This window comes from Heterocephalus glaber, unplaced genomic scaffold (assembly GCF_053883595.1).
Source record: "Heterocephalus glaber isolate CG9 unplaced genomic scaffold, H.glaber_assembly_v1.0 deba00001761, whole genome shotgun sequence".
NCBI lineage: Eukaryota > Metazoa > Chordata > Mammalia > Rodentia > Bathyergidae > Heterocephalus > Heterocephalus glaber.
This window is the reverse complement of record NW_028258458.1, coordinates 3,920,746-3,942,845: the sequence shown is the minus strand read 5'-3', so window position 1 is coordinate 3,942,845 and position 22,100 is coordinate 3,920,746. Positions and strand designations below refer to the sequence as shown.

The window sequence follows — 22,100 nt, the reverse complement described above, 5'->3', positions numbered from 1 at the left end:
TCAGCCCTTTGGTGTTTTTATTTGAGACGGAGTCTCTAAGTGGTTGAGTTGTGCAGGCTGGACTGGAGTTTGAGACCCTCCCTCCTGCTTCAACCTCCCAGAGTGCCGGAGTAACGGGCGTGTGCCACCACTCTGGGCCTCAAACTTTTATTTTAAGTATGTATAGTTATGAAGAAAATAAAATCGGTGCGTAGGCAGCTGCGTGGGCCCCTTCAGAGAGCTCCGGATCCCCAGACCCAGCCCCCGTTAGACCTGGGGTCTCTGAGGCGGCCGTCTGGCCCCGCCCATAGAGGCCACGCCCACTCCTCCCGGCATTGGCCCGTCCTGGTCCTGCCCCGCCCACCGCCCATACCCCACCCTGCCCCGCCCCTCCCCGCCCAACCGCGCCCAATGGAGGCCACCCCCTTCCCGGCCCCGCCCACCGCGACCCCGCCCCCGGCTCCCGGTCCGGTCATGGGGCGCTGGTTCGGCGGCCGCGAGCTGGCGGTGCTCGCGCTGCTCGCGGTCCCCGCGGCCGTGCTGGCGGCGCTGGGCGCGCAGCTACTGTTCCAGCTGCAGAAGGGGCGCGCGGAGCTGCGGGGCGCGGAGCCGGGGCTGCCCGCCGACGCCTCGGGGGCGCTGCTGCCTCTGGCCGCCGCCCTGGCCGCGCTGGCGCTGCTGCTCGGCCTGGCGGGGACGCTGCTCGCCGCGCTGCTCGGCCACCTGGGCTCCGAGCTGGCGGCGCCGGGGCCGAGCAGGTGGGTGCGGTCCGCGTCCTACCCCATCGCCTGGTCCGAAGGCCGGGAGGTTGGCAGCAGGGGCGCCGGCCGCCGCGGGACCGGGTCAGGGCGCTGGTCACTCCCTGAGCCCTCGCTAAGTTGCCGCGACTGGGCTGCAACTTGCGAGATCCTCCTGCCTCAGCCTCCCAGAGGCCGGGGCTCACAGGCGCGCACCACCTTTAACTGGCTTCCCAGGGCAGAGGCTCCTCCAGGCCGCTGGTTTGGAGCTCGATTCTGGGGGCGCCGGACAGTGTCCTCACCTGGGGTGGGGCCTTCGTCCGGGACCTGAGCGCAGGATGAGGGCCGAGGGAGTGCTCGAGTCGGAGTCGTCCGGCCCGGACTTGGGGGAGAGAAGTCGCGATCCTGGTCCAGGACTCGGTGGGCAGAGCAGTGGTGACTCTCCCAGGCGGGTCCTGGAGGCGCTGAGGGGCGCGTGTCACAGCATCCGCAACACTGCCCGGCTGGCCCTGTGCACTCGCGGGGGCACCACGGGCGACAGCCACGCAGAGATGCCGAAGTCAGACAGACGGGGCGAGCGCTGGGAGGAGAGAGAAAGGGGGACCGGGACGGGAGGGGGACGGGTCGGAGGTCCTGAGCTGAGACGGGGGCCACTCAGGCCAGGCGGGACACGCGAGGCCCCGGGGCCGTGGGAGCTGCCAGGGGATGAGGGTGAGGGCGGGGCTGCAGCTTCGGGCCTCGCCCTTGAGGGGCTTGGGGTTACCCTGCCTTGGGGGCTAAGGGGGGGGGCTGGGTGCTGAGTGGGCGATGGGCGAGTCTGAGGGACACAGGACAGGGGCCCAGAGTGGAAAGAGTGGGTGGATAGATGCGTAAAGCGCAGGTAAATGGACGCTAAGCAGCTGGGGCGGGCCGCCTCCCTGAAAGGAGGGCTGGGCGGTGGATGGGTGGGTGTGGGCGCAGCACAGGCCAAAGGATGGGTGGGTACACAGGAGCACTGGGCGGGTGGGCAGGAGATGAATGGATGGATAAACTTGGTGGATGGGCGGTGGATGGAGGATGGGTCCTGACCCGGCTCTCTCTTCCCTGTCCCTGCAAGCTGGGCCCCCAGGTCCTTTGGGTGACTCTCACTCCCTCTTCTCACTGCCTCCCCAGTCAACTCCACCCCTGAACCCCTTTTCTTCCCACTTGCCCTCATTTCAGGTCTGACTAGTTTTTCCATGACTGCCGCTGCCTCAGGCACCTGGCCCTGGGGCTGTTCTGCTGCGGGGTCTCCGTCTACTTAGCAGGTGCGTGTGGGGATGGTGTCGGGTGGAGGACCCGGGTTGGGGGGGAAGGCGGCCCCGGGGTCCACCCTCGGCTCTCACTTCTCCCTCTGGGGCCCTGGCAGTCGCCCCTGCCTCAGTTTCCCCTCAGTGCAGTCGGCATGATGACTGTCCCCGCCTCACTGAGTGGTAGCAGGGATTGTCAGTGTGGTGACAGCCCGAGCCCCGGCCACGCACCCCTCCTGAGCAGGTGCACAGCTGTGTGTGAGCTCAGGCGTCCACTGCCCGCCGCACCTGGATGCATGACTCGGGTTGGCTTGGAGGAAGAGGACTTGAGGTCCAGCTCAAAATGGCCTAAAGATTATACTCTATGAGCTAGAAATGTAATTTCATATCCCAAACTCTAAGGCAGGAAAAAAAGCCTTCCTATGAAGATGGACAAGTATTAGGTGTTGGTTAACATTGTTTAAGATACGGCCTGGTGGTGCAGCTCAGTGGGGAGCACCTGCCCAGCACTGTGAGGCCTGGGCTCTGTCCCCAGAGCCCAGAACAACAACAACAACAATAATAATAGTCCAGCAGACCCCAAAGGCCACACCGGGCCACCCTTCTCTCCTGGTTTGCAATTGTTTTCTGACCACCTTCTCTCAACCCGTGTTTGTAAATGGGCCAAGTCATCTAGCATCTTGAGAGGGGCTCTTGGTGTCTAATGGATATTTTAGAGCTTGAAAAAAGTGCCAATGCCCCGCATACCTCTTTAAAACAAATCAGTGGAATGAGAGACAAAGGAAGCTGGGCGTGGTGGCTCACACCTGTGATTCCATCGCTCAGGAGGCTGAGGCAGGAGGATCTGCATGAGTTGGAGGCCAGCCTGGGTTACACAGTGAGGTCAAGGCAGGCCTGAATGACATAATGAGACCCTGTCTCTCCCCAAAAAAAGACAAAGGATTTGGTATTACTACTTTTGTTTTTGCTTTTGGTACTGGGATGGAACTCAGGACCTTGTGCTTTCGAGGCAGGCAGTGGAACCATTGAGCTAAATCCCCAGCCCACTATTACTACTTTTGATTGATTTGTATTTATTTTGTGTGGCACTGGGGATGGAATCCAGGACCTCACACAGGCTGGGCAATCTGTAAACTTTTTATACGTCAATTAAAAACTCATAAGACACTAGAGACACACACCTGTAATCCCAGCAACTTGGGGGTGCTGGGGCCAGAGGATTACAAGTTTGTGTCCAGCCCGGGCAACTTACAGAGACCCTGTCCATCCAAGAAAAAGAAAGAGAGAGAGAGAGAGAGAGAGAGAGAGAGAGAGAGAGAGAGAGAGAGAGGAAGACAGAGATAGGAAGGAAGGAAGAAAGGAGAGAAAGACTATGGAAAACCAAAACAAAACAACGAAACAAAACCCCACAAAGTTTGTATGGAAGCTGTTACTATTTTTTCTTGATTTTACAGTAGAGAAACAGAAATTACAAATTCTTTTTATGAGAGGATTCAGTTGTGTATAAAGCACAGGAAACTGCATAACTTTTGTGGTTTGAGTTTATAAAAGGCTCCAAGCGGTGAAGTTTTCAAAGGGAGAACAATAAGCCGACTGGTTTATCTGCACTTATGGGGGCAGCTGGCTCCAGGTGGGGCTGGATCCAGGCATTTGCTTGAAATACTTTTCATTCTCCCTTTCACCTGCTATCTCCCGAGTGGACACCTCTGAGAAAGATGCTGGATGTGAAAGCGTTATTGACACAGTGTCGCAGCCTCAAGCCTTACCACAGGCTGACAAAAATGTTGGTAACCTAGAGAAGAAGATTTCCTTGTTACGAAAAAAATTTTTCATCTCTCATTTAATTCTTTTTGAGGCCTGGTGACCTCAGCAATTCCCAAGAGTGTCTGCCAAGACAATTGTCCTTTCATTGCTAGTCAGAGCCAAAAGAAAAATGATCTTTTTCAAAAAGCCAGGTGTGGTCACGCAGGTCTGTAATCCCAGCACTCGGGAGGCTGAGGCAGGAGGATTGCTGGGACTTTGAGGCCAGCCTGGTCTACAGAGCAAGTTCAAGACGACCCTGGAACACATAGTGAAACCCTGTCTGAAAACAAAACAAAGCCCACACACAAATAAATTAATTAAATGAAAAAAACCCTCTCAAAACACAGCAAAGAAAACTTTACAGCAGAAACTGCCCTTGTCTTCACTGCGATAGGCGTGACCTAGCGTGACATTCTCAAAAGCAAGCCAGGCACAGTGGCACACGTCTGTAATCCCAGCACTTGGGAGGCTGAGGCGGGAGGACTGCCACAAGTTCAAGGCCAGCCTGGGCTACACAGTGAATTCAAGGTCAGCCTGAACTACACAGCAAGACCCTGTCTCGAAAAAGAAAAAAATGAGGCCGAGGATGTAGCCCAGTGGCACTGCACCTGCCTCACAAGCACAAGGACCTGAGTTTGATCCCAGGTACCACACACACACACGAAAAGTATCTGCTCAAAAAAAAAAATCATGGGCTGGGGATTTAGTTCAGTATTTTCACTGCCTGCTGCACAAGCGCAAGGACTCAAGTTCGATCCCTGGTACCAAAAAAAAAAAACAAAAACAAAAAATCAAAAGTAAGACTGCAGAGTCCACTTAACAACAGCCCCAAAGTACCCAGAGCCCCCAGCCTTCCTGGGCTCCCTAACCACCCCTACCCCACCCACCACAGGAAGAAAATCCTCTCCCAGCTCCAGGCCAAAGTTCCAGGGATGACTCTGATAGGTGAGTGTGGGTCATGTGACCTCTCTACCAATCACTATGACTGCAGAAGGCCTGGCCAATCATATCATGGTTGCCAAGGAGACAGGTGTGCGATCTGGATACATGACTGGCTCACAGGTCCTCACGGAGACCCCTTGGCCTGGAGGTGGCTTTTCAGTTGTAGTGACACATGCAGGTCTGTGTGCGCACACCCTGTGTGGCCGTGTGTCTGAGATGCTCTTTTTCCCCCCTACTGGGGATTGAACCCAGGGCTCTCGTTGAGCTACAGACCCAGCCCTTTTGTAAACTTCTTATTTTACAGACTAAGTTGCCAAGTTGCCCGGGCTGGGCTCCAACTTGTGATCCTCCTGCTTCAGCCTCCCAGAGCACTGGGATTGCAGGAGTGCTCCCTTATGCCTAGCAGTGCTTTATTCCCTTTTCATGGCCAAGTAATACTCCACAGCGTTGCCATCCCATTGGGAAAGGCTTCCTTTGGTTTTGTTTCATGTGTGGGGCCGGGTGGGAACCCAAGCCTGGAGTGTGCTGCAAGCGCTCTGCCACAGGGCTGCACCCCACACAAGGGAGCCTTAAAAGTCAAAAAATCAAGCCAGGCACTGTGCCACGTGCCTGTAGTTCCAGTTACTCAAGAGGCTGAGGCAGGAAAGTCATGTGATATACTGTGCTATCTAGCAAGACCCCTTCCCCCCAAACAGGGAAATGACAGAGCCAGTTCCTGTCCCTTCGCAGCTCCAAACTCCCCCTGGCCACCACTGTGGTCTGGCTCTCACCCCCCTCGGCCCCTCCCGCCATCGGCCCCCTGCCCCAGCTGCACTGCTGGATTGTTTTCTGGCCCTCAAGTGTTCGGGCGCTGCTGTCCCAGGACCTTTGCACTTGCTGGTCTGTCTGCCACAAGCCCCTCCTCTGCTCTCCCCAGGCTGGCTCCTTTCTCCCTCCAGCTCTCAGATCCCTGCCACGGTTGTTGAATGAGGTCCCCAGCTCCAGAGCCCTCCAGCCCAGTGAAGTCCTCTGTCATTTCTGACTGTGTGGCTCTGGGGGGCTGGTTTCCTTATTTGTGGACAGATGTGCTGACAATGTGATTGTGAGGGGCGAGAGGGTGAGCTGAGTTCATCTGTGTCCCGTTCATGGTGCGGGTTTTTCTGTCACCATCCCTGCTTGAGGATCTCCCTGAGCGCCTGGAGAACAAATGTTTGTTGACTGACTAAACGAGAGCCCTCTCTTTCCCCAGCGCTGTCCATCTATGCCCTGCTGCTTTTCAAGATCGAGGCAGGTGCTGCTGCTGCCTCCATCCTCGGCTCTGGTTCGCTGGTGCTGGTGGCCGTGCTGACCCACACCCTGCTCCGGGCTGCCCACCGTGGCCTCCACAACCTGCCCCGGCCCAGCTTCGAGGATGAGCCCAGCCGCCCCACTAGCATCTCCAAGGCTGGCCCTGGTGAGCAGCCCCAGCAGGGTACCCACCCTCGGACCCCCTGTTCATCCTGCCCAGAGCCGGGAGACCCCCTGAGGCCCATGGCCACAGCCACCGTGCCTGCAGCCCTTGGGGGCCGCTGGGACAGCAGCCTGCCCACACCCCGCATGCCCCGAACACTGCCAGCTGACATTGGGCACTGGGACGGGGTCGCACATGAGATGCACAGCATGCTGGGACATGGGCCTGAGGGGACAGGAAAGGACTCCACACTGGTGTGAGCCCAGGGACCGTCGAGAAGCTACGTAGAGACTGATAGGAACCTGATACAGCCCACAGCTCACAGCATCCCTGGGGTTTGTTCGTAACATTGCCTCATGGTGCAAAATGGCTGCCAGGGCTCCAGCCTTTACCTCCTCACTAGACCTCAATGCAAAGGAGGCTGGGAAACATGGCCATCCAGAATGAGTAAGGTTCTGTAATAGGCAAAAGGGGAGGCTAGGGATTAGGTAGTGATTCTCTAAGTTTCTCCCTCCGTCTTACAGATGAGGAAACCGAGGCCCCAAGCGAGGCAGTGACCCACCAGGGGTCCCAGCTCTGAGTATCACCTGGGTCCTATGAGCCCCGCGACGCCGATGGCCGGTACAAAGTTCAGACTCTGACAGCTGAAGCTCAGGTGTGTGGGGCTCAGAGCCACTGCCAAGGCCAGGCAGATGAGGGCGGGGCCCGGGCTCCTGGCTGACAGCCCGTGTGCCTCAGTTTCCTTGTTTGTCAAGTGGCGCCTGGAGAGGCGCCCTCGTCTCGTGGACCCCGTGCCAGGCCGCTGGGCGGGGCTGCGGCAGCCCCCAGCAACTCCCTGCCTCGCGCAACCCACAAATAAACCCCGGCGCCCGCTGTGTCTGTGCACTCGAGACTCCCGCCCCGCCCTCCCGATCACGCTGCGTCCGGGCTGCCGGGCCGCGCGGGGCGGGACCAGAGCCGCACGTAAGAGCGACGGTGCCTTTGGGGGCGGAGCCCGGGCCCTCCAGGGCTCAATCAACGCGCCGGGCCCCGTGTAGCTTTTATTTAGCAACAGAGTCTCACTGTGTTGCCCAGGCTGAGCTTGAACTTTCTACCCCCCTGTCCCAGCCTCGGAGTAGCTGGATGCACAGGGTACAAATACCGCGTGTCCGTAGCACAAGGCCGGGACCGGGCGCCCCCAGGACAGCCCTCTTCACAGACAGGGAGAGGGAGGGGAGGGGGCCGCCCGAGAATCCTGGCCCCCGGGGCGGGTCTGGGACACGGTGGGGGCTGCGGGCCCTTGGAGAGGGAGAAGGGAAGCCGGACGGGTGGCCACGCCTCTGATCCCAGCACTCGGGAGGCTGAGGCAGGAGGATGTGCAAGTTCAGCCCAGCCGGGGCAACTCGGCGACTTAGGGAAGCCCCGTTTCGGATAAAACATGCAAAGTGCTGCGGATGAGCTCGGACCCCTCCATCAGTCAGGCTGTCAGGGAGCGAGGTCACGGCAGCCGCTCCGCCAGGCAGGAGGCCAGCGCCCCTGAAATGCCAGACGCCCCGTGTCCCCGAGACCTGGAACCTGAGCCGCGGACCGCACAGCCCCGCCCGCCCGGGCGCCAGGCGCCTCGGACCCTGGCAGGTGCTCAGGTGGCAGCGGGCCGCAAGTGAGGGACGGAAGTCGGGAGCTTCGGGGACGGGGAGGGCGCAGCCCTGACTGCGGCGACAGCGACGCTGGGCCCGAAGGCCCGAGACCCTGCCCACCCCTGCCTGCACGCAGGATCGGGACCTGCGGGGTGGGGCAGGTACAGACTGTGCTGCATCCCGAGGACAGGGCGTGGGGACGATGCAGAACCCCATAGGGAAGATGGGGGACCTGCCAGGCACGCCTGTCATCTCAGAAGTCCGGAGGCTGAGGCAGGAGGGTCACCAAGACCTGTCTCGAAACAAAAGGGATAGGGAAACTGAGGCACGGGCATTCCTCAGGGTCGCCCTCAGCCTATGATGCCGGCTCCCTGCACGGAAAGGGCCCTGTGGGCTCCGACGTGGGGCTGCAGGGTGAGCGCCCCATGGGGATGGGTCAGCTTGGCCACACAGATGCGCCGAAGCGATCCAAAGCCGGTTCGGCGGCCCGGGGTGACGAGAAGACAAAAGGCCTTTGCTTGGCGGCCAGGGCCAGATCGGATTTGTGGCCGGCGCCAGTGAAGCCCGGGAGGCCCAGAGGAGATGCGCCAGATACGGGCTCGGGCGCCGTGCCGCCCTCTGCTGGCCTGCTCCACCCACCTCGCTCAGTGCAGCCCTTTAGAAGAAGCCTCCTTCGCCGGAGCTAAGGGAGGCTGAAGCAGGAGGATCGCAAGTTCAAGCCCAGCCTGGACAACTTAGCGAGACCCTGTCGAGACCGTCTCCATGGCATCTTCTGTCTTTTTGCAGAGTTAGGGAGTCAACCCAGGGCTTTGCACAGAGCTACATCCCCGGCCCTCTTTCGGGTTTTAAATCTGGAGACAAAGTCAGGAGAAGTCACTCAATCCTCTGGCCTGGGCTCCCTGAGTGCTGGGGTGACTGACGGGTGTGCACTCCCACGCCCGGCCTTTACAGGACTGGTGTGGTGAGCACAGCGGCGGCCCAGAGGGAAGACTATGGACAGCGCGGCCCGGCACTGCGGACTGCACGGTCGCCTGAGCCAACAGGGGCTGTTCTTCGTCTCCATGTGGCCCAGGCTGGTCTTGAACGGGTTAGGGTTAGGGTTGATCCTGCTGCCCCAGCGCCCCAGTCCTGGGATGACGCGTGCGCTCCACCAGGCCAGCCCGTCTCTCGGGGAGACGGCCCTGCTGAATTACTGGCCGGGCCCCAGGTCTCCATCCCCCTGCCTCAGCCTCCCACGGAGCTGGGATTGCAGACGAGAGCCGCTGCAGCTGTGTCAGTCACCGTGACTCTGCCCCTCGGCCTCCCTCTGCAGGACGGGAGTCCTCCCTCCGTCCCTCGCTCGCTCGCTCGCTCGCTCGCCGGCCCGCGTGGGATGAGGACCCAGAGCCACGGAGGCGGGGCCAGGAGCAACGGACGCCACAGCGGACGCCAGCCACACCCGGGCAGTCATGTTCTTTATTACGGGGACACCGCCGGCCAGGCAGAGCGGTGGCAGAGCTTCCCAGCGAGACTCCAAGGCTCTGGTGTCGGCCCAGCCTGGAGGGAGACCCGTCCCCGCCCCTCCTGCAGGGCTGCTCCCGGCTGGCACAGGGCAGGTGTGGACGGCCGCTAGGAGACGCTGGGGGGCAGGCGGGCGGCGGCCGTCTTCTCCACCACGAAGGCGTAGCTGTACTGGGGGGGGGGGGGCGGCGTGACGGAGGGCGCTGGGGGCGGGGCGGGCGGGGCACCCGGGGCACCCAGGGCACCCACCTCCTCCTCGATGTCCGACAGCGACTTGATGGTCAGGTCCCCGAAGGCAGCGAGGGCCTGGCGGGCAGGGAGGCTCAGGTGGGGCCTGCACCCCTGGGCTCCCTTCCGCACTGGGCACCCGCCAGCCGCCGCCACCCGTCTCGACGCTCCCACGGGCGCGGGGCCTCCCAGCCCCCAAACCAGGGCCAGGGCCGCCCCCTTGGGCTCACTCACCACGGGGCCGCAGCTCTTGCCCTCGAACCGGGGGTGCAGCGTGAAGGGGACCCCGTCCATGGCTGGAAACAGGCCAGAGGGGGAGCTGAGCACCGGGCCGCCCAACCCCCACTCCCTCCTGCATCAGACTGGGCGGTTGGGGCCCGGCCCAGGGGACCCCAGGCCGGGCCGAGGACCTGGGTTTCATCCCCAGCACAAGGAAAACAGTCTGTGCTGGGGGTGAGAGACACGGGCACAGGCGTGAGGACAGGCGTGGGCCCACCCGGCTCTGCCCGCCTGTCTCTCCCTGCTCACCCGAGATGCCGTAGAGACTGGAGGCCTCATAGATGGACTCGCTCCTCCGCAGTGTGGACGCCCGGGAGCCCAGGCGTGACAGCGTCCACTCCGGGCCGCTGCCCTTGCTGGTGGACAGGGACAGTGACCTCCTGGTGACCGCGCACCCCCCCACCCCCGGCCCAGGGCTCACCTCGGCTGGCTGGCCATGTCCAGGGAGAGCCCACGCACGTCCCGGCTCAGGCCGCGGGGCGTGGGCACCGGCCTCGGGACTTTGTGCTTCTTGCACCAGATGGCAAAGCCGCCCATGTCCCTGGAGAAGGGGAGGGCAGAGGGGACCCTGGGCGCTGTGCTGGAGCGTCGGGGCTCCGACATCTGCAGCAGGGACAGAGGCCTGGGGGGGCGGAGGCTGGTGTCCTACCCCACTCGCAGGTACCCGGGCACCGTCTTGGTCTTCCCGCTGAGCCGCACGTCAGACACGGCCATGTCCGCAGCACCCAGGGGCACCAGCTTCACACACAAGCGCTTCTTCTTGGACACAGAGGCCTCTGGAGTGGGGCAGGCAGTGAGAGGAGGAGCGGGGCGGGGGCCCGGGGGACCGCAGGGGACACTCACCACGGGCCGCTCAGGCGGCCACAGGACAGCGGGGGGGGGCAACCACAAAGGGTAGTTCGGTCGGAGGGACCGCGCTGCGCCCCTGGGGGCACTGGGAGAGGCTGGCCTCAGAACGGAGGAGGGGCGCTGGGGGGCGCCGTGGGCATGCAGCCCGCTCACAGGTCTCTAATCCAGGCGCACCAAGCTACTGCTCCACAGCCATATCCGGCCTGTTTCTGCACAGCTAGGGAGCGAATAATGGTTTGTGCCATTCGTTAAGAGCTTTAAAAGCAGGGCATCGAAGCGCACACCTGTGAGCCCAGCACGCAGGGAGGCCTGGGCAGGAGGATCGAAAGCTGGGGCCCGGGCTCGGCCACCTAGTGACCGCATCTTCAAATAAAACATAGTAGAAAGGGCTGGGGTGCGGCTCAGGGTGAAGGCCCGGATTCAACCCCCAGTACTGAAAAAGACGTCGTAAGGAAAGACAATATTATGCTGGCTGGCGAGGGTGACACTCGCCTGTAGTCCCAGCACTCAGGAGGCTGAAGCTGGAAGATTGCTGCGAGTTCGAGGCCACCCTGGGATACATAGTTGGACCCTATCTCAAACAACAACAACAACAAAGATAATAATATGCTACAGATATCACCTGACCTGCGAAGTCTGAAAAACGGACGATCTGGCCCATTACGTAAAGTCGGCCAACTCCGGTATCAATGAAAAGCCCCGGAGAACCAAATGCAAATGACAAGAAGCGGCGGAAGCTTCAGGCCAGGCGGGGAAGCCACCCGGGCTGTGGGATCAGAGAAGCGAAGGCAGGAGGGAAGCTGCAGCCAAAGCTCAGGACAGGAAGGGGCCGCAGAGAAGGCCCGCAATGAAAGCCCCGCTCCGCGCTCTCGCCAGGCTGCAGGAAGAGGCGGCGAGCTCGGGCTCCGGGCCTCGGCCTCCGCGGCGCGGTCAGAGCCGGCGCCCCCCTCCCGGCCCGCCCGCTGCCAGCCGTACTGGAGTCCAGGGGGTCGCAGACCGGGGAGAAGCCGGGCGGCAGGGCGCTCTTGTCCACCACGACCTGGACGTCGGCCACCACGCTGTCCTGAGGGTTCTGAAGGCCGCGGGGCGTCAGGGGGCGTGGGGCGTCAGGGGTCGCGGGGCGTCGGGGGCGCGGGCGCTACCTGGAGGCTGCCCAGGGCGCTGAGGCACAGGAAGTAGCCGGACTTCTGCGCGAAGCTCTTGCCAAAGCTGGCGGGCCCGCCCTCCACGGTGCAGGAGATCTGCGGGAAGGCCGCGGTCAGCCCAGCCCCGCCCGCCCGTCCGCCCGTCCGCCCCGCGCCGCGGCTCACCGCGCTGAATCCCCGCGGCGGGGGCGCCGAGGCCGACGACCAGGCCAGGCCGGCCAGTGGCGCCGCGTCTGGCCCGGGCGCGGACTCCATGCTCCCGGCCGAGGGCGGAGGACGGCGGCAGCCTCGGACCTCCGGAGCTTCCCGGAGCCGAGCTCTGGCAGGAGGCTGACTACAACTCCCAGAAAGCCCTGCGAGCGCGGGGAGCCGGAAGCAGCGTGTGCGCAAGCGGGGGAGGGCTGCTGACCAATTGCGTAGGAATGTGAAGCCACGCCCCCTTGCGTAGATGAACAACGTTTACGGAAAAGGTCTGGAAGTTTTTTCGCGCTCAGCAACTTCCGCAGGAAAATCACAGAGCAGGGATAAGGGGCTCTACCGCTATAAACTAGAATTCCATCCCGAGCGCCTGCGGCGTGAACCGGGAGAATTGGAGAGTTTGAAAAACTCAACTTTAGTCCTAGGAAGTCATCCTAAAAGAAATGATCATAACTTATGTATTCGTAATTTAAATTATGAAAAATGTGGGCCATCATAAGCCATGAAACCTCGGGGATAATTTTTCTTTTTTTTTTGGTACCGGGTATCAAACTCAGGACCTTGCACTTTCGAGGCCAACGCGGCGCCGCTGAGCTAAATCCCCAGCCGGTCGAGGATAATTTTAAGACTTGTTCAAAAACACAGTGAGTTTGGAAAGGAAGTATAGCCACCAACAATGATGACTCTGGGCAAAAGAAAGTTTGACCCAGCTATGAGTGACCACTGGAGGGAACACAGATTCAAGTTGTCCTTAAAAAGTGCTCCAAAGGAAAAGCTGTGATGACCTCCATGGGCAGAGAGCAAAGGTGTTGTAAACTGCGCCCAGCACCACACGGGAGGACATGCAGGGGTGACAGACAGCACGGGAGCTCCTGTCCCCAGCTCTGTGACGACGCTGGGCCGGCCAGGGGCTGCTCCCCGTCAGTCCGCATGGTTAGAGGCAAACATGCACCCTAGAAAACTTCCCCCGGGAGCCAGGACCGTGGGAGGTCAGGTTCAGGAGGTCTCGGGTAATGGCGTTTTCTAGAGGCCCCAAGTGGCCCTGCTCTCTGAATTTCCCAGGGAGACACAGAAGAAACGCCTGGCTCGGAGCTGAGGGGGGCCACAGACAAAGCCACCCACACAAGTCGAGCTGGGCCAGGGGCTGAGTTATCAGGGGCACTCACAGAGCAGCAGGCTGGCAGGCTGCGGTGCCTGCCAGTTTCCGGCCTGTGGATTTAATTCAAATGCCAGGGGCAGGGCCCGCAATGTGTGCGTCCAGGAGGCTATGCGGCTCCGCTCCGTCCCACCCAGGAGCCCCGAGGTCGCAGTGAGCCCGTCCAGCCGCGCGGGCTCTGACACACTCCGACGCTCACTCCTGAAGCGGCACAAACACCAACAGAAGTGCGCGTCCCCAGTTCAGTGCTCACCTGACACGGTCATGAGTCCCTTCCACTTAGGTTACAGAAAGGAAGGTCTCGTCCGTCCGGGCCCCCATGAGGCTCCCACGTCAGCCCCAAGGGCAGCGCGTTCCAGGGCAGGCTCACTTGAACGGAGAGGACAGGTTCCCCACATAACCTCAGGATGTGACTGGCAGCAGCAGGAATCGGGGTACAGACAAACGTCACAGTCGGTCACAAAATAGCAGGGGCCTCCCTGCTGGGCTGCGAGGGGCTTCTCAGCCCTCAGGTGACGCCCTCACAGTCCCAGGCCCGGGCCCCCTCCCCTGGAGCAGGCTTGAGGTCCAGTTGGAAGACAGTTGGTGGCACCCAGAAGGCCGCAGGCGCATCCTGTCCGGCAAGCTGACAGTGGGACACGCACGGCGGAGGGTCTCTCCCGCAGCCTGCACTACCGCCGCCGGCCAGTAGGAGGCGGCTTCCACCTGCCCCCAGCTCGGTCCCTGCAGCCCCAGCGGGTGGTGTCCTCAGTGCAGCTGTGAACAGCGGTGACAGCCTGTGTGGCCTGGCACTCCTAGGGAGGGACCCCACCCCGGGCCTTGGATTTCTGTTTCACAACACCTGGAGGTTCCTCCCGCACTAGGGACCTCCCCGAGGCACCAGGCTTCCTCCCGCCCACACTAGGTAGTCCCAGGACCGTGGGCAGGCTGGGGACGCCTGCCTTTTCTAGCTCCGTCTGCAGCCCTGCCCTCCCCGTGGTTTAGACCGTCGGCTATCAACTGCCCTGCACGGGCAGGGGCGCCACCAGCTCCTGTCCCGCCCAGCTGCTCACCCCTGCGGGGACTGTCCATCCCCAACCGTGGCTCAGGGAGACACAAAAGCACTTTCTCCCAGGGGAAGGGCTCCCCACGAGAGCTCACACCTGGTCGCCTGCCCTGGGAAGGACTGCAGGCCTGGGTCGCCAACGCCAGGCAAGCGGTGCGGCTCAGGCCAGCGTGACAGACTCTGGCGAGGCCGAGCTCTTTGCACCGTCTTCTCAGGCACTGCTGCACAGGAACTTCCTCCGCAGACCCTGGCTCTCTTGACTTTTGCCAGTGTTGACACAAGCGACTCCATCTTTTTTTTTTTTGTACTGGGGACTCGGGTCCTTGAGCTTGCACAGCAGGCGGCAAAACCTCTGAGCTAAATCCCTGGCCCCTTCTCCATCTTGATTTTTACAATTCTCCTGCAATCAGCAATGCCTACTTTTTTTTTTTTCTGTACAAGCGATCAAACTCAGGACCTTGTACCAGGCAGGCACTGGTACCACTGAGCTAAATCCCCGGCCCCTGCATTTACTTTTTTTTTTGTATCAGGGATCAAACTTGGGTCCCTGCACTTGCGCAGCAGGTGACAAAACCACTGAGCTAAGTCCTCGGCCTCTGCATTTACTTTTGTGTTGTTTTGGTTTTCGTTTTTCCTTGCTGGTATGGAACCCAGGGCCTTTACACTGAGTTCTGTCCCCAGCCTCTTTTAAAATTTTGAGACAAGGTCTCTCTAAGTTGCCCATACTGGGGTCCAACTTGCAATCCTCCTGATTCAGCCTCCCTGAGTGGTGGGATAATAGGTGTGCACCAGTGGTTGTTGGTCTTATCTGACCCTGAATTGGAGGGGAAGAGACTAGGGACTCAGAGTCCATGTGCCCCCAGCCACCTCTGAGCAGCAAGGAGGTAGAAGGAGCAGCTCTTGGGCTAAGTTTACCTTCAGTCTCTATCAACTTCAATCTTACCTGTTCTCTTAGGTGATGGCCAACATCTCAAAGCCTCTAACCCAGTCATTTTGTTAGAAGTCATCCTTTTGGGCTGGGGAGTTAGCTCAGTAGTTCCACAGCCTGCCTTGCAAGTGCAGGGTCCCCGAGTTCGATCTCTGGTACAAAAAAAAAAAGTTATCCTTTCATAAAATTTCAAAAGACAACAGTTTTAAAGGAAGATAGTAAAACAAACTTAGTTTTCAACCAAGCAACGGAAGTTTTTGCCACACCAGTTTTTATCAAATTTTTAAAAAGCCATTTGCCTCTAGCCCTGCCTGCAGTCTTCTCCACAAATCTGAGTGCAAGAGAAGAATCAGACTGGGCCACAAAACACTGAGAACAGCCATGGTCAGGACTGCTACGCTAGCTTAGCAGGTGACAGTTTAGCCAATTAGACCATTCAGACAATTAGGACAAAGTCTTATTATAGTGCCATGCTAACTGCTTCCTCACAGAAATATAGGACCGGGGATTTAGCTCACTGGCGCTGTGCCTGCATGGCAAGCACAAGATCCTGAGTTCAATCCCCAGTACTAGAAAAGAAAAGAAAAGAAGGAAGGAAGGAAGGAAGGAAGGAAGGAAGGAAGGAAGGAAGAAAAAGAGAAAGAAAGAAAGAAAAACACCCCTACCATAATGTTTCTACATCTCTCCCCATCAGTCCCACCTGGCTGTTCTTTCTTTTTCAAAGAAAAATCCTGAAAGTCAAATGGCTAGCCTGGCATGGTGGTGCATGCCTGTGATCCCAGCACTCAGGAGGCCAGGGCAAGAGAATCACTGCAAGTTCAAGGCCAGGTGGGCTACATAGTGAACTCAAGGACAGCCTGAACTACATAATGAGACTGTCTCAGAAAACAAGCAAACAGGGCTGAGGATTTAGCTCAGTGGCACAGCACCTGCCTTGCAAGCACAAGGTCCTGAGTTTGATCCCTGGTAACAAACAAACAAAAATTATACAAACACATGAAGATTAAATAATACATTATGGAATAATCAATGGATCACAGAATAAAGCAGGAAATTAAAAACTTTCTAGAATCAAATAACAGTGAAAGCACAAAATGGCAGAACCTATGGAACTCAATGAAAGTAGTTCTAAGAGGGAAGTTTGTAAGTGTGAATGTACACATTAAACAGAATTGAGCAAGCTCAAATAACCTAACGTATCTCAAAGTCCAGGAAAAACAACAGCAATCCACATTTGAAATTAATAAAAGGAAATAAAAAGATCAGAGTGGAAATTAATGGAATAGAGAGTAAAAAAAATAATAAATACACATGATCAAGGAATCAGAGTTGGTTCTTGGAAAGGACAAACGAGATTGATTAAATCCTTAGCCAAATTTACCAAAAAAGGGAAAGAAAAAACATCTCAATGCAATTAAAAATGAAAAAGACAAAATCATAACAGACACAGTCAAAAGCCATAGGATGATAAAAAACTACTTGAAAACTTACATTTCAATAAATCGGAGAAGGCTGGGGATTTAGCTCAGTGGTTCTGCTGCCTGCCTCAAAAGCGCAAGGACCCGAGTTTGATCCCTGGTACCAAAGTAAATAAAAAATAAATAAATAAATTGGAGAATCTAAAAGAAATGGAGAAATTCCTAGGCACATGTGAATAACCAAAACTTAGCCAAAGAGATACAAAAACTCTGAATAGACCAATAAAAGGCACTAACATAGAAGCAGTAATAAAAACTTCACCAATGGAAGGAAGCCCAGGACTGCAATGGATTCACTGCAGAACTTTAGGGAAAATCTAATACTAAGATTGTTCAGGGCCAGGGATTTAGCTCAGTGGTTCCAGCACCTGCCTCACAAACTCAAGGTCCCGAGTTCGATCCCCGGTACCAGAAAAAGAAAAAAAAAAAAAAAGATTGTTCAAACTCACCAGGCAGAGTGGTGCACCCTGTCATCCCAGTGCTCAGGAGGCAGAGGCAGGACAATGGCATGAGTTCTGAGTTCAAGGCCAGCCTGACCTACAGAGCTAGACTGTGTCTCAATAAACAAACAAACAAAATCTTTAGCAAAATACTGGCAAGCAATGTAACAAATCATTAGAAAGATCATACATCATGACCACATAGGCCTCATCTCACCAATGAAAGGATAGTTCAGGGCCAGGGATTTAGCTCAGTGGTGCCAAACCTGCCTCACAAGTCCAAGGTCCTGAGTTCCATCCCAGGTACCAGAAAAAAAAAAAAAGATGGTTCAACATGCTTAAGTCAATAAATATAGAACATCATATAAACAAAGACAAGAGCTCCGCCTGGTGGCACAGGCCTATAATCCCAGCACTCTGGAGGCTAAGGCAGGAGGATCGCTGCATTTTGAGACCAGCCTGAGCTACATAGTGAGTTCAGGGCCAGCCTGAACTACAAAGCCAGACCCGTCTCACCCTCCCCCCCCCCAAAAAGAGAGAAGAAAACACATGATTATCTCAATACACACAGAAAAGCCTTTGACAAAATCCAACATCCATTCATGATTTTAAAAAAAAAACAACCAACCCTGGTGAAAATGGGTACAGAAGGATTTTATCTCAAAGTAATAAGAGACATTTATGGCAGACCCGCTGCCAACAGCACACTAAACGGGGGAAACTTGAAAGCTTTCCCCCTAAATCCGGAACAAGTCAATCTCACCACGCCTGTTCACAGTACACAAAACCTTCAGCAGACCAATCAGATAAGAGAAAAACCCAGAGGGATCCGTGTAGTAAAGGAAGAAGTCAAACTTGTCTATTCACAGATGACGAGACCCTTTATATCAAAGACAAAAAAAACTCCACCAAAATATTGATAGAACTGATAAACTCAGCAGAGTCCCAGGACACAAAATCAACACAGAAAAATCAATGGTGTTCCTGTCCACCAGTTTCCTCAGTGAGAAATTAGGAAAACAATCCTGTTTACAGTAGCTTCAAAAAAAATTACTTAGAAGTTAACCTAACCAAGGAAGCGAAAGATCTCTATAGTGAAAACTATTTTTAAAAGAAGACTGAGGGCTGGGGATGCAGCTCAACAGCACAGTGCCTGTCTGGTAAGCACAAGGCCCTGAGTTCGATTCCTGGTACCAAAAAAAAAATTTAAAAAGATTGACGAGGCCCCCAGAAAATGAAAAAACATCCCGTTTCTGGATAGGCAGAACCAACTCGTCAAAATGGCCATAATGCCAGACATAATCTCACACGGCTATAATCCTAGCACTCAGGAGGCTGAGGCAGTAGGATCACTCTGAGTTTGAGGCCAGCCTGGGCTACATATGGAGTTAAGGACTGGCTGAACTTCCTAGTGAGACCCTGTCTCCAAACAAACAAACAAACAAACAAAAAATGGCCATACTCCCAAAAGTGATATACAGCTTTAATGTAGTCCCAATCAAAATACCAACAGCATTCTTCACAAAACTAAAAAAATTCTAAAATTCACATCTAACCAGGAGAGACCCAGAATAGCAAAAGCAATCCTGGGTAACAAGAGAAAAACAGCAAGCATTGCAATCGCAGATTTCCAGTGATACTCAAAAGCAACAGTGATGAAACAGCATGGTACTGGCACAAAAAGAGTCGCAGATCAATGAGAGGAACAGAGAGCAGAAACGACCCCAGGCATATTCAGCCATCTGATCTTCGACAAAGGGGCAAAAACACGCCGGAGAAAAGAAAACCTCTTTAAGCAAGTGTTGCTGGGAAGGTGATTATCCACATGCAGAAGTGTAGGGAACGGGGAAAGGGGACGTTACCAGAACTTCTGCAGTAAGTTCTAGTCCGCTGCGAGCCACGGCAGCATAAGGCAAATTACAGGAAAGGTAGACAAATGAGACTGAGAAGAAGCTGAGCTTTGGGTTTGATCAGTGCTGCTCTGGGCAGCGGAGACACAAGCCCCCAGCTTACTGCACCTTTTATTCAGTACCTCGGGAGAAACAAATGTAACAAATGAAATATAGAGTTCAATAGTTCACATTGGGATAAACAAGGTGTAACAAAAGGCTTGCAGAGAGTTCAGTACATCCTGGGTAAACAAGATGTTAACAGTCCAAGAACAATGAGGAACTGAGCAGATGTTTGTTCTCCCAGGATGTTTCTTGTCCTGGAGAATCACAGCATCACTGGATCACTGAAGTCTCAGTTGTGACCGGAGGCCAAACTGGAGTTATTCTGTAGCTGGGCTGTAGGCAAGAGAACTAGGCTAACCAAATGATTTTACCCTAAAATTATGTAGCATTGCTCCCGACACAGAAGAACGGATCTAGCCCGTATCTCCTACCCTACACCAAAATAAAATCAACATGGATCAAAGACCTAGAATCTACTGGAAGGTAAATTAGGTAAAGCACTTGAAGACATAGGCATAGGAAAGGACTTTCTGACAGAATCCAGTTGCACAAGAAATAATGCAAAGAATCTTCAAATAGGGTCATATCAAATTTAAAAGCTTCTGTACAGCAAAGGAAACAAAACAGTGAAGAGGCAAGCTATAGCATGGGGGGGGGGGGTTGCCAGCCGCTCCTCAGAGGACTAATACCCAGGATATATAAAGAACTCAAGCAATTAGATGCCCCAAATAAAAGACACAATTTAAAAAGGACAACTGAAATGAATAGACCTTTCTCAGAAGAAGTAAAAATGGACAATAAACACTTGAAAAAATGTGCGGCATCTTTAGCCATTAGAGAAATCCAAATCCAAACAATGCTGAGATTCCATCTTACTCCGGAAAGAATGGCCGTGATCATGACCTCAAAAAACAATGAATTCGGGGCCCGGGGATTTAGCTCAGTGGTTCCAGCACCTGCCTCACAAGCGTAAGGATCTGAGTTCAATCCCCGGTACCAAAAAAAACCCCCCAAAAAACAATGAATGCTACCAGGGCATGGTGGCCCACGCCTGTAATCCCAGCACTCGGGAGGCTGAGGCAGGAGGATTGCCGCAAGTTCGAGGCCAGCCTGGGCTACATAGTGAGTTCAGGGCCAGCCTGAACTACAAAGGGAGACCCTGCCTCAAATAACCAAAAAAAAGTATGAGTGCTGATGAGATGTGGTGGGTGGAACACTTCTACCCTGTTGTTGGGGGGTGTAAACTAGTACAATCACTGTGGAAATCAGTATGGAGATTTACCAAAAAATAAAAACTAGGGGGGCAGGGATTTAGCTGAGTGGCTCTGCCACCTACCTCGCAAGACCAAGGTCTTGAGTTTGATCCCCAGTACCAAAATAAATAAATGAATAAAAATAAAAACTAAGAATTCCATTTGACCCAGATATACCTCTTTTGTGTACCTTTCCCTAAAAAGTTAGACATATTACAGGGATGCATAACCATGTTTATAGGGCCAGAGATTTAGCTCAGTGGCTCTGCCTCCTGCCTTGCAAGCGCAAGCTCCTGAGTTTGATCCCAGGTACCAAAAAACCCCCCCCCAAAACATGTTTATAGTAGCAGTACCCATAACAGCTAAATCTAGGAAGTGGCCTTTATACCCATCAACTGATAAATGAATAAAGAAAATCTAATGTGCAAACACCATGGAGTACTACTCAACCAGAAAGAAGGATAAATTTGAGTCATTTGTATGAAAATGGATACACCTTGAGGCCATAATGCTAAGTGAAATAAATCAGACATCAATGGTTCAATAGTCTATGCTTTCTTTTATATGAGAAACCCAAAGTATAAATAACTGACGGATCAAAATGAAAGATGATAGGAAATAGTAAGGTAGGCCTCTTGTGGATGGAAAGGTATCTAGAGATAAAGGGAGGGGAAAGGGAGGTGAAAGGGAAGGAAAAAGGAATACAGTTGATATGTGCATGTAGCAACTCCCTATGATGAACATATTCCTTACATCTCACAAATACTAATAAAAAAGAAGTCTTTGAGGTTAGTGAAAATAATTCAGAATGAGAGGATGGTACTTTAGAGAAAAATAATTTACTACTAAATGTATATAATATTCTATACAGGAATGACACTAAAAGACAGAGATGTATCAGATGTCAGTATATAAAAAAGAGAAATTACTTGTGTGTACATTTAATTTATTTATATATATATTTTTGGTACTGTGGATTGAACTCAGGTCCTTGCACTTGCGCAGCAGGTGGCAAAACCATTGAGCTAAATCCCTGGCCCTAATTTATTTATATTTACGAATATGTGACACATAAGTGCTGGACATGATGGCACATTCCTAGCATTTGGGAGGCTGGGAACAGGAAGACTGCTGCTAATTGGAGGCCAGCCTGGGCTACATAGCAAGACCCTGTCTCAAAAAAACCCAAAACATTTTTTAATATATAAGTGATACAGAAGTAATGCACAACAGGGGCCGGGGATTTAGTTCAGTGGTTCCACCGCCTGTCTCGCAAGCGCAAGGACCCAAATTCAATCCCCGGTACCAAAAAAAAGAAAAGAAAAGAAACAATGCACAACAGGCCAGGCCTTTGTCTGCTGCCAAGCCCCCACCTCATGTTTTTGCTACAGAATGTTCTGTTCAAGTAATGTATCTGCTTGTACTGCAGGATGTTCCTGCCCAATGTATCAAAGTGTTCTGTTCCAGCAGTGTAACTGTTTGTGCTGCATATGTTTGTACCCAAGGTTCAAGAATGTTCTGTTAACTCTGCCTGTCTGCCTCAATGAGCATGCTCGCCCGGTGGGTGAGCCCACCCCCTACCCCAAAGATCTCTATGTAAGGCTGCTTGCATTGCTATTCAGGGCTCAGACTTCAGAGTATGAACTCCTCTGAGTCTGCTAGCGTAATAAAGAATCTCTCCATCTCTCTGAGTCCCGCTCAACTTCTTCACCACCAGAGACCTTCAGATAGCTGCAACACAGAGCTGTCAGGCTGAGCTGTTGTACTTTGCTATAAACAAGAAGGAATATGAGAGGGGTCCAGAGAATTTCTGGGTCATGACCATGCGCCAGCTCCTAACTCTGCTCCCTGCTATTTGACAGGAGTCACCAC

At 55.0% G+C, this 22,100-nt stretch overlaps 2 protein-coding genes across 15 annotated transcripts in view; one reads left to right on the top strand and one right to left on the bottom strand.

The window, feature by feature from the left end:
* Positions 1–453: 453 nt before the first annotated feature.
* Tmem221 (transmembrane protein 221) lies at positions 454–7,041 on the top strand. The gene is given in 3 exon segments (XM_004873225.4): positions 454–737; positions 1,917–2,002; positions 5,958–7,041. Coding segments are annotated over 3 exon segments (831 nt in total). The 3' UTR covers positions 6,419–7,041.
* A 143-nt stretch (positions 7,042–7,184) lies between these two features.
* Mvb12a (multivesicular body subunit 12A) overlaps positions 7,185–22,100 on the bottom strand; it is a 27,977-nt gene continuing 13,061 nt past the window's right edge. For 3 of the 14 annotated variants that reach the window (XM_087201951.1, XM_087201952.1, XM_087201949.1), the window contains exons 2-10: positions 15,118–15,254; positions 13,383–13,542; positions 11,773–11,871; positions 10,431–10,557; positions 10,203–10,322; positions 10,031–10,137; positions 9,737–9,798; positions 9,524–9,580; positions 8,654–9,440 (exon numbers count right to left, since the gene is read on the bottom strand). In XM_087201951.1, coding sequence (XP_087058077.1) covers positions 9,048–9,440; positions 9,524–9,580; positions 9,737–9,798; positions 10,031–10,137; positions 10,203–10,322; positions 10,431–10,557; positions 11,773–11,871; positions 13,383–13,395 — 978 coding nt within the window. In that variant the 5' untranslated portion in view covers positions 13,396–13,542; positions 15,118–15,254 and the 3' untranslated portion in view covers positions 8,654–9,047. Of the gene's footprint in view, positions 8,067–8,413; positions 8,626–8,653; positions 9,446–9,523; positions 9,581–9,736; positions 9,799–10,030; positions 10,138–10,202; positions 10,323–10,430; positions 11,202–11,257; positions 11,508–11,605; positions 11,703–11,772; positions 11,872–11,940; positions 12,119–13,382; positions 13,543–15,117; positions 15,255–16,593; positions 16,678–17,029; positions 17,046–22,100 lie in introns of those variants that run through there. The other 11 variants (XM_087201950.1, XM_087201947.1, XM_087201948.1 and 8 more) reach the window with 10 other exon arrangements.